At 63.2% G+C, this 18,515-nt stretch overlaps 3 protein-coding genes across 9 annotated transcripts; all 3 read left to right on the top strand.

Moving 5' to 3' along the window:
* The first annotated feature begins 1,730 nt into the window (after positions 1 to 1,730).
* LOC109145271 (protein FAM107B-like) lies at positions 1,731 to 4,483 on the top strand. The gene is made up of 5 exons (XM_039565421.1): positions 1,731 to 1,897; positions 2,180 to 2,216; positions 2,953 to 3,097; positions 3,173 to 3,311; positions 4,050 to 4,483. The coding sequence occupies exons 1-5, from the start codon at positions 1,781 to 1,783 to the stop codon at positions 4,158 to 4,160; spliced, it is 549 nt and encodes a 182-aa protein (XP_039421355.1). The 5' UTR covers positions 1,731 to 1,780; the 3' UTR covers positions 4,161 to 4,483.
* INAVA (innate immunity activator) lies at positions 4,187 to 13,040 on the top strand. Of its 7 annotated transcripts, none has more exons than XM_039565420.1 (9): positions 4,187 to 4,268; positions 6,301 to 6,360; positions 7,078 to 7,202; positions 7,280 to 7,399; positions 8,021 to 8,225; positions 9,325 to 9,378; positions 9,719 to 10,118; positions 10,929 to 11,496; positions 12,680 to 13,040. In XM_039565420.1, the coding sequence occupies exons 2-9, from the start codon at positions 6,315 to 6,317 to the stop codon at positions 12,770 to 12,772; spliced, it is 1,611 nt and encodes a 536-aa protein (XP_039421354.1). In that variant the 5' UTR covers positions 4,187 to 4,268; positions 6,301 to 6,314; the 3' UTR covers positions 12,773 to 13,040. The 7 variants fall into 7 exon arrangements, with proteins under 7 accessions (XP_039421354.1, XP_039421349.1, XP_039421348.1 ...); XM_039565415.1 differs by lacking the exon at positions 4,187 to 4,268 and adding an exon at positions 4,566 to 5,717 and having other exon boundaries at positions 7,280 to 7,396; XM_039565414.1 differs by lacking the exon at positions 4,187 to 4,268 and adding an exon at positions 4,566 to 5,717.
* Positions 13,041 to 13,775: 735 nt separating this feature from the next.
* SHISA4 (shisa family member 4) lies at positions 13,776 to 17,773 on the top strand. The gene is made up of 5 exons (XM_039565370.1): positions 13,776 to 14,031; positions 14,977 to 15,148; positions 16,252 to 16,385; positions 17,365 to 17,547; positions 17,633 to 17,773. Exons 1-5 carry the CDS (start codon positions 13,959 to 13,961, stop codon positions 17,677 to 17,679), a joined length of 609 nt encoding a protein of 202 aa, XP_039421304.1. The 5' UTR covers positions 13,776 to 13,958; the 3' UTR covers positions 17,680 to 17,773.
* Positions 17,774 to 18,515: the final 742 nt, after the last annotated feature.

Below are 18,515 nucleotides of genomic sequence, written 5' to 3'. Positions count from 1 at the left end.
CCCGTCCGCGCAGGAGCTGCTGGTGCGCTCAGCCGTGTGTGACCAGTCCCCATTTCAGTGCTCCAGAGACGCCTCGGTATTCCCAGTAACCCCACAGTGCACCCAGACCCCATTCCAGTCCTCCCAGTAACCCACAAGTACTCCGAGTAATCCCCAGTCCTTCCAGTAACCGCTCCCCCAATGCAACCAGACCCCAGTGAAACCCGGATTCCCCAGTAACTCAATCTCCCCATAACCCCCCAGCATCCAGTGCTCATCCCAGCCCACAGTAAGCCCCAGTCCTCCCAGTAACCCTCCATCCTCCCAGTATCCCGGTACCACCCAAGTGCAATTGGTCTCCATTCCAGCCCTCAGTGAGTTCCAGTCCTCCCAGTAACCCCCCAGTGCAATCTGACCCCCAGGTTCCCCTGTAATTCCCAGTCTAAACCTAAGGCCCCTCTCCAAGCACCAGTCCCCCTCCCAGCCCTTCCAGTAACTGTCAGGCCCCCCAGTAATCCCAGGTCCCCCGATAAACCCCAGTGCCTCCAGTATCCCAGTACTTCCAGTAACCCCAGTCTCCCAGTAACATCATATGTCACCCAATCACCATCCCAGTATCCCCTGTAAGCCTCCCAGTTGACCCCCAGTGCACCCAGTAACTCCCTGCACCCCCCATAATTCCCAGCGCACCCAGTCCCCAGCTCAGTTCCTCCAGTAACCCTCAGCTCCCACAGTAACCCACACAATCCAGCAGTCCCAGTGCACCCAGCACCAGCGTTCCCAGTGCTGCTAGTGCTCACAGCAATCCCCAGTGCCCCCAGGGTTCTCAGTGCCCACCAGTGGCCCCCATGGTCCCTGTGTTTCCAGTGCCCCCAGCAGTCCCAGTGCCCCCAGAAAACCTCAGTGCCCCAAGTTGTCCCAGTCTTCCCAGTGACCCCAGTACCCACAGGGTTCCCAGAGCCTCCAGTGGCCCAAAAGTTCCCACAGTGGTCCTGGTGCTCCCAGCAGTCCCCAGTGCTCCCAGTGTTCCCAGGGCCCCCAGCAAACCTCAGTGCCCCAAGTTGTCCCAGTCTTCCCAGTGACCCCAGTACCCACAGGGTTCCCAGTGCCTCCAGTGGCCCAAATGTTCCCACAGTGGTCCTGGTGCTCCCAGCAGTCCCCAGTGCTCCCAGTGTTCCCAGGGCCCCCAGCAAACCTAAGGCTCCCAGTGTTCCCAGGGCCCCCAGTGCCCCCAGCAGTCCCAGTGCTCCCAGTACTCCCTGTGCCCCCAGCAAGCCCAGTGCTCCTAGTACACCCAGTGTTCCTAATGTCCCTAGTGCTCCCAGTGCCCTCAGTTAACCTAGTGCTCCCCCAGAGGGTCTGGTGCTCCCAGTGCCCCCGGCAGACTCCGGTGCCCCCAGTGGTCCCAGTACCCCTACAGACCCAGTGTTCCCAGTACTCCCAGTGTTCCCAATGTACCCAGCACTCCCAGTGTTCCCAATGTACCCAGCATCAGTGTTCCCAGTGCCACCACTGAGTCTGGTGCCCCCAGCACATCCAGTGCACCCATAGTGGTCCCAGTTCCCCTCAGTGCTTCCAGTGCCCCCAGCAGACTCCAGTGTCCAGAGTGGGACTGGTGACCCCAGTGCCCCCAGGAGCAGCCACGGGCACAGTGCCAGCAGCCCAGCGCAGGACATCTGTCACCATCCCCTCAACCCAGTCAGGGCTAATCCCAGGGCTTAGTGCCTCTTGCTGATAGGAGAAGGGCCACCGTCACTGCCACCGTCACTGCCACCGTCACTGGCACTGGCAGGGCACAGCGATGATCCGCTGGTTCTGTGGGGCTGGCCCCGGCTGTGCTCCTGCACCCCCAGCCCCCAGGGTGCAGGGACAAGGAGAGCTGGCACTGAGGACATGGAGCCTTTCAAAGAGCGAGAGGGTGAGTAGGATGCCAGGGGGACAAGGACACCCGTGCTGGGGGTGGCAGGGGACAACAGGGGTCATGCCAAGACACATCCCCAGGGCCAACGTCTGCCTGTCCTCTGGTGTTTAGCCTGGGGACCCCTCACCCTCCTTAGGTTCTAACATGTTCTGTTCAGATCTAACATGGAGAATTTCCATTCTCCTGCTCCCACCAAGGCCAGCTGCAGCTCGCAGCGGGAGGGACATCAGGGGTTGATTTGGTCCCCACTAGTGACAACTTTGTCTTTGCCTTTTTCAGGATGATGACAAAGCCTCGAGGAGCAGCGCGGTGCTGGGTGGGTGCTGGGACTAGGGCATGGGGCTGTGGGACCCAGGGGAATGGGGATGGGGGGTGACGGATACCCCAAGGCAAATGGGGATGCCAGGGGTGATGGAGACACAGGGGCAATGGGAACCTGGATGTTATGGGGACCAGGGAGTGGTGGGAATCCAAAGGGTGATGGGAACTTGGGGTCCTCAGGAGCAATGGGGAACAGATTTCCAGGGACAATGGGGACACTGAAGGTGATAGAGACCCCAAGGACTAATGAAGACCCTGAGGGATGACTAACACCCCAGGGGTGATGGGGACCCCAGGGACAATGAGGACCCCAAGGGACAACAGGAACCTGAGACGTGATGGGCACCTGATGGGTGGTGGGTACACCAGGGATAATGAGGACCCTAAGGGGTGATGGGAGGATATGAGGACCACAGGGTGGCCTGGGACAGGGACACTTGTACACAGGGACCCTTGGGGTGCTGGGGGCAGCATGTGAGGACTCCAGGCTATGTCACCACAAGACTCCAGGGGCTGGGGGACACAGGGCTGGTGTCCAGGATCTCACCCTGTGCTGGCATGTGGCTCCTCCCCACCCGCCGGTGACCCTATCCCAGGTTGTCCCACCCCTTGTGGTGACCCCATCCCCCCATGACCCCCTCCCTGGTGACCCTTTCCCACTGGTGACTTCATTTTTCTGGTGACCCACCCCCTGGTGCTCCCATCCCCCACTGATCCCCCTACCCCTCCAGAAGGTGACAGGAGCGATGTCCTCTCACTGGACCTGGCCCCTGATGGCCACAGGGGCCTCATTCAGCCTAAGAAGGTGCCAAACCCGATACGGGAGTCCCGGAGCCACCGGGACCTGCACCGGGAACTGCTCTTCAGCCACAGCAGGTGGGCATAGGGACGGGCCTGCCTCCAGCTGGGTGGCCGGGTGGGGTGGCCGGTTGAAGTCTGTCATCCCCACAGGGGGATCCTGCCCCGGCACAGGGCCGAGCTCCCGCGGGTGCTGGAGAGCCTCCGTCTGAGGCAGCTGCGGGAGGAGCTGCGGGGGCCCCCGTCCGACCTGGAGCAGCAGCTGAGGAAGCGCCACCAGAGACTTGAGGAGGTCTGTGATGTCTCTTTGTCCTTGTCCTTCTGTCCCAGCCTCCATCCCTGCATCCAGGCCAACCCTCCTGCCTTCACCTCACCATCATCCATCCATTCATCCACCCATGTATCCATCCACCATCCGTCCATGTACCCATGAATCCATCCTCCCATCCAACCTCCATGTACCCATGTATCCATCCATCCATCCATCCATTCCTCCATCCGTCCATCCATCCCTCCATCCATCCATCCACGCATCCATCCGTGTGCCCATCCATCCATCTGTCCATCCATCCGTCCATCCATCCATTCCTCCATCCATCCATCCATCCATCCATTCCTCCATCCGTCCATCCATCCATCCATCCATCCATCCATCCATCCATCCATCCATCCATCCATCCATCCACGCATCCATCCATCCGTCCATCCATCCACGCATCTATCCATCCGTCCATCCATCCATCCATCCATCCATCCATCCATCCTCCCCATGCCCATCCAGCTACCTATCCATGTCCTTCCCTGGGCACAGCCAGGTGCTGATCAGGCTGTTGGGGCAGTTGGGTTGAGTAATATCCAGGCAACTTGGTGGGTGGCTGAGGGAAGTTGACGGAGTGGACACAGGTCAAGGGATGGCCAACAGTGACCAGGTCATGGTGACAGCTGAGGAAATACCTGGCTCAGGAGACAGCCGGGTCATGGGGAGGGCTGGGGGGATCCCAACCAGGCCCCATGGCTGCCCCTCCTGCAGCACGAGCGGGAGGTGGCTGGGCCAGAGCCGGACCCTCGCCCCGAGTTCCTGCTGGTGAGGGACAGCCTGCGGAAGATGAAGCTGGAGGAGGCGGGTGCCCGGCAGACGTGAGCGGAAGCCAGCCCAGCAGAGCTCCCTGAGGCCCCCGGCACACACTGGGCTGCCCCCGTCCCCAGCACATCCTGGCACTGGGAACGGCACCCAGCGCTGCCATTCTGGGTGAGCTTGTGGTCAGGGATGAGTACTGGAGCCTTGGTGTCCCCATGCCAGTGACAACCAGGGTGCCAGGGCTGGAAGGAGCTGATAAAGCCAGGGCAGTGCCACAGGTGATGTGGAGGATGCAGGCAACACTCTCCCCCTGACCTGCACCTGCTCTGGCTCCATGAACCAGAAAACATCAAATAAAGTCTTTTATTTGTTTTTCTTGATTGAAATGGGACAGAGACAGGAATGGGGCGGTATTGCCATGGGCTGATGGTGCATGGTGGGGATAAAGGGTGGCCATGGTGGCCATTGGCTCATTTTGCTGGTGGTGCCACCAGCCCAGCTGCAGCTGGTGTCCATCCAAGGCCTTCAGCCATCCCCTGGTGGCACAGAGCCTTCCTCACTCATTCAGTCTCCCTCTCCTTTCTCCTCTGTCTTCTCCTGGTGTTTCTTTCCATTTCCACAGTTAAACGTGTTTCACCCCTGCCCCTTCCACCTGCAGCTGGAGCCCGCTGGGAGGGAAGGAGGCGCTGATCTCACATCAGCAGCCCCAGGCTGGCAGCACCGCCCTGGGCACCAAGGAGGGGAACAGGCCATTGTTCTGGGGAGCCTGCAGCCCCCTCCACACTGCTCCCTGCATCCCCCTGCCTGCACCCTGCCTGTTCCCTGCCTTTTCACCCCATCCTGTCCAGCCCATCCCACGAGGATGAGCCTCTTCCCCACCCTGCCAGGTGCAGCAATGCAGGATGTGCCCAACTCACCCCAATCCAGCTCAGAGGGGCCATAGTGGCTGTGGCATTATCTTGTCACGGCCTGGGAGAGCCTTGGCACCATCCTGGCACTGTCCTGCTGTGCATGGCCAGGGCAAGGATGGGGACAGTGGTCCCTGTGCTTGGCCCATGCCTACATGGCACTAAGGATGGAGCCTCCAATAAGCACCACACGAGGCTGTGCCAGGCTGCAGTGCCACACCACACCAAATTGCAGCACCCCATGCTGCACTGTGCCAGGCCATGCTGTGACACACCTATACCGTGCCATGACATTCCATGCCAGGCCACAGTTCCATCCCACACCACACAGTTCTATGCCATGCTGTGCCACACTGTACCAGGCTGAACCACACCATACCATGCCATGCCATGCCATATCAACATGAACCAAACCATGGTAAAACATCTCACACCATGCCATGTCATGCCGTGCCACCAAGAGCCACGCCACACTGTACGTTCCCGTGCCACCCACACCATACCATACAGTGCCATGCAGTGCCATTCCATGCCACACAGTGCCGTGCCGTGCCGTACCGTGCCGTGCCGTGTCATTCCATTCCGTGCCGTGCGGTGCAGCGCAGCGGGGCGGGGACTGGGGCAGGTGTTGCTCCCCCCGCTCCTCCCTCCGCTCAAGCCCAGACCCGTCCGTGCCCCGGCGCAGCAGAGCCGGCAGCGGCGGCGGGCCCAGGTAAGGGATTCTCCCACCCCGTCGGGACCCCCGGGACGTTTGCTCTGCCTCTGGCCGCCCAGTGCGACGTGGAGCGGGTTGGGGAAACTGAGGCACAGCGAGGTGACGGCGCTGGAAAAGGGGTGTGAACCCCCTCCCCCCCCGCCCCACTGCCCCCCTTTCACTCCCTCCCCAAGAGTTTGGGGGTCTTGGGGTGCTGGGGACCCCCTTTTCCCAGGCCGGCGGTCGCTCCCACCCCAGGATCTGCCGCCAGCCCAGACGGAAAAGAAAGGAAAACTGGCAGAGGTGCGCAGTGAAACCAGCTGGGGCGGGAGCGAGGGGCCCCCGCGCCCCCCGCCGCACCCCGACCACCTTTGAGCCCTTCAAGAGTGTCACCCTTCCCCCGCCCCGCGTTGTCCGCACCCTTTATTTATGGTAGGACCTACAAGAAGGCAAAGCAAACACAGCCTCGCCTCCCCGCCGGCGCCATCGCGGCACACCCGGTGTGACATGAGGCGTTTTGGGGGTGCGGGGTGGGGGGCACCCATGGGTGCAGCCCGGCTAGGGGCGTGGGGACGAGCTGTGTCCCCCCTGTTGCCCGCAGGGTCCCGGCGCGGCATGGGGGAGGCAAGTGACACGGACAGCGGGATCATGCTGCACTCGGGTGAGAAGGGGGGTTGGGGGTGAGGGAGGTTTGGGGTGCCCCTGTCGCCCATGGGTGCTCTGATAGACGTGCCCCTCCTTCCCATGCAGAGAACCGAGGACTTGGGTGCATGGGGACACTCTGGGGACATACAAGAGCTACTTGGGAAAAGCTTTGGGGAAATGAAGGGGTAGAGGAATGGGGGCTTCCCCTGGGTTTGGGGAGGCACCCCCAGTGTGGTGGGGGGTGCTCTGGACAGGATTTGACTCAGACGGGTTTGGCTTGGGATGGCTGAGTCAGACTGAAACCTTCCTCCTGTGCCCCCCCCCCTTTCCCCAGCAGGGACGTCACGCGTGTCCCGGGGGGGCTGGAGCGCCCATGGTGCTGCTGGGGCAATTCATGCATACCCTGGCGGATTGGAGGACCCCCATGGGTGCTGCTGGGGGGGGGCGGGGGGCGGTTCTGGATACCCTGGGGGGGTTGGAACACCAATGGGTGCTGCTGGGTGGGGGAAACCGGTGTCCCAGGGGAGTCAGAACACCCACGGGTGCTGCCGGGGGGGAAGGGAGGCACAGCTGCTTTGGGGCAGCCGGAGCACCCATGGGTGCTGCTAGGAGGGTCACGGCTGCTTTTTCCTCCCCTTGCGGTGGAGGGAAGCTAAGGCAGGGAGGCTGTGGGGTGGCGGGGGATGGTACGTGGGTGCTCCCATCCCTCCAGACATCCGTGTGTCCGTTCCAGGCCCCGACAGCCCGGTGTCCCCGCCGAAGGAGCGGGTGCAGGCGGGGCGGCGGCAGCAGCAGGCGCTGGAGGCGCGGCTCGACGGCTGCGTCCAGGAGCTGCGGCGGCTGTGCCTGCGGGAGGCGGTGAGCAGGCACGAGGACCCCTTGCCTGCCCTCACATGCTGCCATGGCTCTGCTCAGTGTCCCTGTGCCGTCCTCAGGAGCTGACAGGGACCCTACCCCGCGAGTACCCCCTGAAAGCCGGCGAGAAGCCCCCCAAAGTCCGGCGCAGGATCGGGGCTGCCTTCAAGCTGGATGAGATTGTCGTTCTGCGTGGGGTGGTGAGGGGGTCCCTGGGGTGAAAAGGTGGTGGGGACCCATCCCTCCCCTCCCCTCCCCTGGGTGCCTGAGGGACACCTGGAAATGTCACCATCCCCATCCCATGGGTGGTGGGTTGGGTGCCGAGTGCTGTGAGTGGGAGGGGCAGGGGGATACTTCCAAGCGTGATGGATGGTGTTGGGGGGCTGAGATACCCCAGTGAAGGGAGGTGTTTGGGTTCTGAATGCGATGTTTGGTGTTGGGGTCCCCAGGGGATGGGACAAAGTGGGGTTCCAAGCATGATGGGTGGTGTTGGGGTGTTAATGGGTTGTCATGGGGTCCTAAACATAATGTGTGGAGTTGGGGTGCCAAGGTGATGGGAGGAGGGGGGGTACCAGGTGTGATGAGTGGTATCAGGGTGCCAGAATTATGGGAGGAGGTGGGTTCCAACTGTTATGGGTAGTGGTGGGGTTTGAGCATGACGGGTGGTGTTGGGATCCAAGAGTGGTGCTGGGTGTCGGGATTCCAGATGAGATGCTGGGAGGGGTTGGGATCCCAAGTGCTGTGGGTGGTGTTGGAGTGTTAAGCACAATGGGTGGCTTGGGGTGTCGAGGTGTGGTTCTGAGCATGTCCCCCGCCCCCAGGACCCTCTGGAACGGGAGCGGGCACTGCAGCTGCAGATTGCCGAGGCCTCCCGCCGGCTCTGCCACGAGGAGAACATTGGCCGGCGGGTGCGGAAGAGGCGGCAGACGGCGGCGCTCCGGGAGGAGCAGAAGCTGCGGGACCTGGAACAGGTCCTGATCCAGCGGCGGCTCCTGGCAGGGCAGCGGGACACAAGCACTGCCGAGGGTGAGCCCCCCGAGCCCCCCAGCTGGTGGGGGGATGCTGGAGGGCAGGGAGGCAGAATGGGGTGCTGCTTGGTTGGGTGTCCCTGGGGAATGCACCTGAATTCCACATTCCCTGTGCACCCCACTGGATGCAGCCCAGTCCTTCATCCCAAGTGCATGCACCCCTCTGGATGCGCCCCAATATGCCATCCACAATGCCTGCACCCCAGTTCCCCATCCCTGGTGAATGCACCTCCCTGGATGCACCCCAACCTTCCATCCCCTGTGAATACAACCCAGTTCTACACCCCCAATGAATGCACCCCCCCCCAAATGCCCCCAACATACCATCCTTGGTGAATGCACCCCAGTTCCCTATCCCTGCTGAATGCACCCCTTGGATGCCCTCTGGAAGGCTGTCCCTGGTACATGCACCTCAGTACGCTCTCACTGTCAATGCACCCTGTTGAAGGTACCCCAATACTTCATCTCTGGTGGTTGTACCCTCGTGAGTGCACCCCAAAACTTTGTCCCCAGTGCATGCACCCCAACACACCAGCCCTTGTGTATGTACCCCCTTCATGCACCCCAGAACTCCATCCCTAGTGCATGCACCCCGATAAACCATCCCCAGCGGTACCCAGTGAATCCACCCCAGTACTTCACCTCCATTCATTGCACTCCCCTGAATGTACCCCAATACTTCACCCTTGCCGCTTGCACCCCATAACTGTCCCCGATCACCCATCCTCAGCACGTGCACCCAAAGGGGGGCAGGATGTGGCCCAGCTGCCGTGTCCCCATCCCAGTGGCGGCCATCCAAGGCTGTCCCCATTCTCTCTGTCCCCGTCCCCTCCAAGGACCAGGGCCACAGCAGCGGTGGTGGCGCCTTCCCTGCTGGTACCCCCAGCCTGCCCATCCCAGGCAGGCTGGGAACTGCACGCGGCTTGGTAGAGCCGGCCTGGCCGGTACCGCCGCCATCCTGGGGCATGTTGGGACAGGCAGCGTGGGAGAGGGGAGCGGAGGCCCGCGGGGATGCGCTGGGTGGTGGCGGGGCCGTGGGAGCGCTTTGGCTCCCGGAGGCGGCCCCGGCTCTGTTCTCACAGGGCCCTGCCCCACAGAGCTCAGTGCCTCCGACGAGAGCTCCATGTCTGACGCCGGCCTGCTGGAGGAGGGTGAGGGGGCTGTTGGGAGCAGGGGGGACACCAGGGTACCCCTTGTATGTTCCCTCCATTCCAACCCTTCCTGTGTCCCCTCTATTCCAACTCTCCCTGTGTCCTCTCCATCCCAACCCACACAGGTCCCCTCCATCCCACTCCACTGCCATGTGTTCCCTCTATGCCATTCCTGTGTGTCCCTTCCAACCCCCCACATGTCCCCTCTGTGCCATTCTCCTGTGTGTCCCTTCCGTCCCAACCCCCCACATGTCCCCTCCATGCCAACCATCCACCTGTTCCCTCCATCCCAACCCTCTCTTTGTGTCCCCTCCATCCTAACCCTCCATCTCTCCTACAGAGGACACACGGCCGCCAGGACCTGCCACCCCACGGAGGTCCCCATCTCCAAAGGACCCCGCCGAGGAGGAGGAGGAGTCAGGGCTTCTGACGGCCCCCCCCACTCCCTGGCAGGAGACCAGCCTGGACAGACCCTATGAGAGGGCCAAAAATGCCAGTGTGGACCCTGAGGATGGGGAAACCCAGAGCTCCCAGTGCTATCTTGGGTCCCTGATGGCTGCCCCCGCCAGCTGCTTGGCCCCCGGCAGCCCTGACCCCACAGGCTCCCCAGCATCCAGGACAGGGGACCCTCCCTACCGGTTCATCCCCATCCGGACCCTGGTGCTGTGCCGGCAGGCGGGTTCCAGCGCTCCCAGCACCCCAGAGCCATCAGGACGGCGGGCACAGACCCAGTCCCTGAGGTATGTCCTGAGCAGGGGGAGGATAGGCAAGGGTTCCTGCAAGGGAGGATGGAGATAATCCCATGTGGACGATGGAGCTCAATCCATGGGAAGGAGGATGGAGATAGTCCCACTGGGAATAAGATGGAGCTAACCTTGTGGGAAAGAGGATGGGAGTAACCCTGGAGCTAACCCTGTGGGAAGGAGGATGGAAGTAATCCTGTGGAAGAGGATGAAGAGAACCTCGTAGAGATGATGGTGCTAAAGCCATGGGGAGGAGGATGGAGATAATCCCATGGAGAGGATAATGGAGAGAACACCAAGGGAAGGGTGGACCTAACTGTATGGGGAGGATGGAGAAAATCTTATGGGGAGGACAGATATAATCCCATAGGGAGGGGATGGATCTAACCCCATGGAGATGGTGGAGCTGAGTCATGGGGAGGATGGAGACAATATTATCGGGGAGGATGGAGATAATCCCAGAGCCAGGATTAAGATAATCCTGTGGGGGGGCATGTGGGAGAAAACCCTGTGGGGAGGATGGACAGAAATCCATTGGGAGGAGGTTGGAGATAATTCCATGGAGAGGATGGAAGTAACCCTATGGAGATGATGGAGGTCAGCCCCATGGGGAGGATGAACTAATCCCTTGGGAGGAGGCTGGAGACTGCCCCCCCGGGAAGCTGGAGCTAATCCCATGGGAGGAGGCTGGATGTCTCCCCACTAGGTGGCTGCACCCCACACCCATGGGCGCACCTTTCCCAGGGCTCGCCCTGGCTTTGGGGCAAGGGGAAGGGTCCTCCCACAGCCACAGTGTCTTGCCTGCAGGGTGGACCCGTGCTGGCAGCCAGTCGAGCCGCGGGGCCGCAGCGTTGCACCCCGCCGGCGCCCCACCTACTACACGGTCACCGTGCCCACCTCCTGCATCCTGAGCCCCGGCCCCGCGTGCCGCTCTGGCTCCGATGACAGCATCTCCGACCTCTCCAGCATCTCCCACGCCACCTCCCCGGGCAGCAGCAGCCCTGACGTGTCCTTTGCAGTTCCGCTGCCCCTTACCGAGCCTGGTTACCACCCGCGAGGTGCCCTCCAGTTCCTGCCGTCCGCTGGCCCCCCGACTTTCCTGTACGAGCAGGATCTGGCCCCGCTGCGGTACCAGCGCCTGGTGCCCTCCCGCAGCCGCATTGTGCGCACGCCCTCGCTCAAGGACTACGCGCCCGCTGGGGCCCGGGGGCTCTCCAAGGCTGCCGTCACTGAGGAGCTCAAGTCGTGGCACCAACGTGCCCAGCTGAGGGGTGCCCGGCCCCACTCTCTTGACCGGCAAGGGGCTTTCCGGAGACCCCATGGTGGGACCACTAGGGAGGGGCCCATTGCTCGTGGAGTCCTGTCACTGGTTCAGGTAGGACACGGTGTCTGGCTGGGGTTTGGATGGGAGTGGTCATGTGGGAGAAAGGAGACCCCCTGGGTGCTGTCCTGCAGGTGACATGAGTTGTCACCCTGAGTGAGTAGTGTAGGGACATGTGGCTCTGGTGGGGTTCCATGAGGATTTCTGGAGCAGGAGTGAAGTCCTGAGGGGGTCCGTGGGGTCCTGTGAGGGTTGTTGGGGCAGGACTGGGATCCCAGAAGGGACCCTGGGGCAGGACCATGGTCTCAGGAGGATCCCGAGGAGACGATCAAGGTCCTTTAAGATCCTTTGGGGCAAGATTGGGACCCTCTAAGGGTCCTCTGAGCAGGTCCAAGGTCCCATAGGTTGAGTCTAGAGGGTCCCTGATGGTCCCTGGGGCAGGACCACGATCCTGAGTGGGTCCTCATGGGAAGATTAGGGTCCTGAGGGAATCGCAGGGGAAGAATTCAGGTCCCAGAGGAGTCTCTGGGGCAGAACTGGGTTCCTGAGGAGATTCAGTGGCCAGGACCAGGGTCTTGTGAGGGTCTTGGAAACAGAAATAAGGTCCTTTAAGGTCCTTCAGGGCAGTATGAGGACCTGCTAAGGGTCCCATGGGCAGGTTTGGAGTCCCATCTGGGTCCCAGGGGCAGAACCAGGACCCCTGGGGCAGGACTGAGGTCCCATGTGAGGACTTTAAGGGGCTCTCTGGAGCAGGGCTGGGGTTCCATGTAGGTCCCTACTTTCTGTTGAAGGTCCCAAGGGCAAGGCCAGGACCCTATGGGGGTTCCTGTGGAAGAACTGGGGTCCCATGGGAAAGACCAGGACCTTAAGGGGGTTACTAGAGCAAGATTGGGGTCTCACAAGAGTCCCATGGGAAGGATCAGGACTTCAAGGGGGTCCCTAGGGCAGGACCTATGTGAGTCCCTCCTGTCACACCTAGTTTGCCACAAGCAGGATTCATGTGGGTCCCTGGGGCAGCACTGGGGTGGCCTTGAGCAGGGAAGGGTCCCTGCAGACACTGAAGGGGCCAGCTTCCTCTCTCCTCCTGGAGGTCTTGCTGGGACAAATGCTGGGCAAGTGGGGACCTGCGGCCATGCCCCCTCAACTGCCCCAGCTCAACGCCGGTACCGGGATGTGCCCCCGGTGGTGTGCCCAAACAGGGTGGGGGCCAACACCCACAGGGTCTTTGTCCCCCCAGGGCCCCCCGGTGCAGGTGCTGCGACGCTCAGCAGCCGGCGTGCCTGTGCAGGTCTACGTGCCCGAGAACGGTGAGATCGTCACACAAGTGTGAGTGCCCGCACCCCCACCCTGGGGCAGGGGGCACATCCTGGCTGGCCCAGGCACGGCGGGGATGTCTCACGCCTCCCCACCCCGGCGTGGGGGCACGGGTGGGAGCCACGGCAGGGTGGCAGGGGCTGGCCCCCACCCTGTGTTCCCTCAATGGCACTGCGATGCTGATAGGGACACTGTGACCCCGATGCTTGCGGTGACCTTGGTGTCACCACGATCCTGAATTTGAGGTTCTGGTCTCTAATAAAGGTGCTTTTTGGGATACGTCACCCTCAGGATGTGTCACCTCCGTGCCCCCTCTGAGGTCCCCCATCCCTGGGTCCAGTTGGCATTGCCAGGATGAGACTCTGCGGATTTGGGGTCTGGCTGTGCTCGGGGCAGTAATGGGGTGACCCCAGTGCCAAGAGGGTGCCCCAGATCCAGCTGTGGATCCCAGTGACCCGGGCTGGGAAAGGGGCAAGGAGTAGAAGGGAAGGATGGAATGGAGGTGAGTGGTGCAGGGCTGGGGTGCAGGAGGGTGGAAAGGAAAGGTGCAGTGGAGGGGTGCAAGGATGGGTGAAGGGAGGGGGTGCGGGGTGGGGGGGGGGGAAATAAGGTGTTCAGGGAAAGAATGGGGTTGGAGAAAGGGTGTTGTGAACCAAAGTGATGGGGTGCAGGGGAGGGAAATCAGGAGTGCAGGGGTGGGATGAGGTGGGAGAAGAGGTGCTGAGAGGGGAAATGCTGGGGAGCAGGGGTAGGGAAGGGATTTGATGTAGGGGATGGGGTGCGGGGGAGCAGTGCAAGGACGAGCGAAAGGATGGGGTGCAGGAAGAGGGGAAATAACGGGTGCCAGGGGGGCAGTGCCAGCGAGGCCACTCCAGTCCCCGCATCCCCGGGCGGCCCTGCCAGTGCCGCTCCTCCCGGTGGGGGCGGGCGGGGGCCGGTGGCTGCGGCGGGAGGCGGCGTCGGGGGGGGGCGGGACGGGGGGGGGACACCGGGCAGCAACCGAGCGCCGCCGGGCTGCGGCGTCACTGCGGGCCTGCGCCGGCCCCGCTCCGGCACCGGGAGACGCCGGCAGAGGGAGCGGCACCGCGGCACCGGCCCCGGGCAGCACCGGCCCCGGAAGCGGCTCCGGTCCCGGCGCCGCCGCGCAGCCGCCGCCCCTGTCCCGGGCAGCGCTGAGCGGGGACACCGGGCCCGGCCCCGGGATGGGGCCCGGCGGCGCCGGGAGCGGCTGGCCCCTGGCCGGGACCCTGCTGGTGGCCGTGGCCGCCTCGATGGGTAAGAGACATACGGGGAGCGGGGAGGGCCGGGGGATCCGGTGCCACCCTGCGCCTGGACACGGTGCCACCGTCCGTGACACGGGGATCCCGCTGGGTGGGACTCGGTGCCGCCAGCCGTCACTGTGAGTCGTGCCACACAGGGCCCCTTTGACCGGGGGGTTGCTTGCACCGAAGTGTCCCCCTGGGCACTCTGTCCACCCCCTCCCCCCCCCCAAACCCACCTCCCATTTGCTGGTTTCGGGGTGTCCCCGGTAGCCGCTGACCCCCGGGAACAGCAGGCAGGGAGACGGTGGCTGACCGAGCCGGGATGTCCAGCCCTGGGGAATCTGGGGGCTTCCCACGCACGAACCCCGTGCCTCAGTTTCCCCACTTGCCCCTGAGCTGCCGTGGTCCCATTTTGGGGGGTGTGAATGCCGTGTGAGACCCCCCGCAAAGCCCATCTCCGTGGCTCCCGGCACGCTGCCCCCGCGCCTCCGGCCGCCCCCGGGCCTCGGCCCGCGGCTATTTCTGGGAAGACAGGTGGCACCGGCCAGAAATAGAGCGGGAAGTGCCACTGGAACACGCGGAAGGGGGGAAGCTGGGCGGATCTGGGGGCATCTGGAGGGGTCGGGGAGCTGGGTCTGCAAGGGTGTGGGGGACGCATCCTGGAGGGCTCCAGCACAAGCTGCAGGGGGGTCTGCAAGGGTGTAGGGTTGGATGGAGTAGGGTGTGGGGGTCCATAGGTGCAGGATCGAGCAGGGTTTTAAGGGATATGGGGCAGGATGGGGCAGAGCAGGGGTTTGGGGGGTCCATGGGGCAGGATGGACCAGGACGAGGGAATAGGACACAGTGGGGTACAGGCTGTGCTCATGTGGGGGATGGAGGGCATGGGGTGCTGCCGATGCCCCCGAGGGTGGTGATGGCCAGGTGCTCCAAGGCCCTGGTGATGGGTGGCTGTCCACAGTGGCCGGGGGCGAGGACTGCCTGTGGTACGTGGACAGAAACGGGTCATGGCATCCTGGCTTCGACTGCGAGTTCTTCACCTTCTGCTGTGGCACGTGCCACCAGCGGTACTGCTGCCGAGACCCTCTGCGCCTGCTCACCGAGCGCCAGCAGCGCCACTGCCTTGCCTTCAGGTGCCACAGCCAGGGCTGATGGGGCTGGGGACTCCCCTGGGCGGCCTGGGTGCTGGGACTGAGTGCTGGGCATTAGTACTGGGTGCTGGTCATTGTGTGCTGTGCATTGGGCAGAGGTGCTGGGTGCTGGGCACTGGTATTGGGTGCTGGGCAGTGTTATCTGGGCCCTTTTACTGGGTATTGGGCATTGGGTGCTGGATTCTGGGGGCTAGGCACTGGTTCTGGATGCTGGCCAGTGGTACTGGGTGTTGGACACTGGTACTGAGCAGTGGCACCGGGTGCTGGATGCTGGGTGCTCTGCACTGGTACTTGGCAGGGGCACCGGGTGTTGGGCACTGGGCGCTGTTATTGGACGCTGAATGTGGGTGCTGTGCACTGGTTCTGGGCACTGGGGAGTGGTACTGGGTGCTGGCAGTGCTGCTGGGTTGCCAGGCTGTTGGCTCTGGGTGCTGGATACTGACACTGGGTACTGGGCACTGGGCAGTGGTGCTGGGTTTTGGATACTGGTACTGGGTTGTTGGGCCCTGGGCACTGGTATTGGGCATTGGTGCTTTGCAGTGAGTGCTGAGCACTGCTACTGGGTGCTGTGCACTGGGTACTGGTACTGGGGGCTGGTATTGGGTTCTGGGTGCTGGACACTGGTACTGGGCACTGCGCATTGAGGGGGATGGATGCCGTGGACTGGTCACTGGTACTAGGGGTTGGCACTGGGTGCTGGACGCTGGTACTGAGAATTTGCACTGGGTGCTGGGCAGCGGTGCTGGTGATGGGCACTGGTTACTGCTACTGGATGCTGGTCACTGGGCAGTGGGCACTCGTACAGGGCACTGGCACTGGGTACTGGGCACTGCTACTGGGTGGGCAATGCTACTGGGTGCTGGGCAGTGGTCACTGGTACTGGGTGCTGGTAGCGGTTCTGGACAGTGTCACTGGGCATTGGTACTGGGCACTGGGCAGCGTCACACTGGGTGCTGGGCAGTGGTACTGGACAGTGCCACTGGGTGCTGGGCACTGGGCAGTGGGCAGTATCAGTGGGTGCTGGCCGGGGGTGTGTGCCCCGGATGCCCCCCAGGCCCTGCTCCCCACGCCCGGGGGTCCCACAGCCCCAAGACCATCGCGGGCATCGCCTCAGCCGTGGTGCTTTTCATCGCCATCGTCACCACCATCGTCTGCTGCTTCATGTGCTCCTGCTGCTACTTGTACCAGCGCCGGCGGCACCCCCCCACCCCCCTGCAAGGTGCGGGGCTGGGGGCAGGGACAGGGGTGCAGGAGAAGGGGGTGCAGGAGGGTCCTGTAGGTAAAGGGGGTGGAGGAGGATTGAGGGGGCCTAGAGGAATTCAGGGGGAACAGGAGTCTGGTGGGGGGCGGAAGGGATGGGGATGTGCAGGAGGAGGGGGGTCAAGAGGGTCCTGCAGAGGTAACGGGGTGCAGGGGTTGAGGGGGCCTGGGGGAATGGGAGGGTGCAGGGATGGGGGATGCACAGATGGGGGGTGCTGTAGGTACAGGATGAGTGACTGGGGGAGCCTGGATGGATGCCTGTGGGAACTGGGGTGTGTGTGGGCTACAGGGATGGGAGGTGCAGGAGGGTCCTGTAGGTAGAGTGGAGGAGTTCGGGAAGAGGCAAGGAGGGGGGATCTGGAGGGATGCAGGGGGGGATCCGAGTGTGGGGGTTGGGCAGCAGGGATGGGGGGCAGTGCAGGAGGGTTCCTGAGGTACAGGGTGGTGGATATTGAGGGGGCCTCGAGGAATGCAGAGAGGCCTGGGGGTGGAAGGGGGGAGCTGCAGGGATGGGGGTGTGCAGGATCCTGTAGATACGGGGTGAAGGGGTCGGCGGGGGGCTGGAGAGGTGCGGCGGGGTTGTGGTGCAGGGTGGAAGCTGAAGGGATGAGGGGGAGCAGAAGAGTCCTGTAAGTGCGGGGGGGGGGGGATGGGGGAGGCAAGGAGAAGGGGGGCTGTTGGAATGCGGGGGGGGGCGGACTTCAGGGATGGAGGTGTAGGAGGCGGCATGGGGTACACGGATGGGGAGAACAAGAGAGGTCCTGAGGTACAGGGTGGAGAGGTTGTGGGGTGGTGAGGTGGTGGGACCTGAAGGGATGTGGGGGGAATATTGGGCACTGGATTGGGGGCTGCTGATACTACCCTGGTGCCCACCACCCCGAGGCACCATCCCTGTCCCAGTGCCGGGGTGCCGCACACCTCCCCAATCTCTCCCGCAGGCCCGGAAATCCCCTTGTGCAGCTACCCCCCTGCAGCTCCTCCAGCTCCCTTCCCCATGGACCCCAAAGCCGGCCCTATGCCTCCCCAGCCTGGCTTCACCCCCATGGCCATGTACCCCTCGCCCAGCCCTGCCGTCCAGTACCCCATGTACCCCTCCGGCCCCCCTGCCTACAACCCCACAGGTGAGCACCGCGGGGGGAACGGGGTCCCTCCCTATTCCCGGGGGGGCCCGGTGGCCCGGTGACACCCCGTCTGCTCCCCCCGCAGCACCACCGCCCTACACCCCGGCACAGCCCAGCTACCCCGGAGCATAGGCCCCCGCCGGGACCCCCGCACCCACTGCCGGCCAGCGGGGCCGGGCTGGGGACCCCCGGGACCCCCCATGCCGCTGGAGGGGTGCCCCAGCCGGGGCTGGATCGGGCTCTTCTCGGCCATCCTGGGGTGATCCGGTGCCAGCAGAACAGGGCGTCCCTTGTGCCGCACACTGGGCCCTTTGTGGGTGCCTACCCCTGCGGCTCTGGGTGCCAGCAGCCCCGAGCACCCGCTGCAGGGTCCCCAGGGGGGTCCCCCGAGGGCCGTGCACCGCTGTCACCCTGCACGCACACTTCAGGATTCACCCCCGGGGTTGGCATTAAACCACGTCTTGTGCCCACACCCTGGTGTCGTCTCGGTGACTCTGTAATGGGGAAAGAAGGGGAGGGCAACACCTCCAACCCCTTCCCGCCAGCTTTAAGATGGGGGAACATGAATTCCGCCCTGCTCCTTCTGCTCCCGAGACTTCTCCATCCCAAAATTTTGTTGGGATGGGTCTTTCCTACCAAATCAGCCACTTGGATGAGCCAGCCCGGAGTGCTGCAGCCTACCCAGCCCCTCTCACTCAAAACGGGGGCGTGAAACCACCCTTGGACATCTTCTGGGTGAGAAAACAGCAAATTCAGCGCCGGGATGGGGACTGTAGGCGCAGGGACGATTCTTCTATCCACGCTCCCTCCCCTGGACAGGAATAAATGGGGGAGGGTGGGTGGGTGGTGTCACCCCGATGGTTGTTCCTGGTGGGATTCATCCCCCCCACCGTCGGTGGCTAAATTTGGGACCAGAGTCCATCAGTCCAGGAGCAAAGCCAGGCAGACCTGCCTGGAGGGACAAACTC

This window comes from Corvus cornix, chromosome 26 (genome assembly GCF_000738735.6).
Source record: "Corvus cornix cornix isolate S_Up_H32 chromosome 26, ASM73873v5, whole genome shotgun sequence".
Lineage (NCBI taxonomy): Eukaryota > Metazoa > Chordata > Aves > Passeriformes > Corvidae > Corvus > Corvus cornix.
Note: the sequence above shows the minus strand (reverse complement) of the source record. Positions and strands in the feature narration are given on the sequence as shown.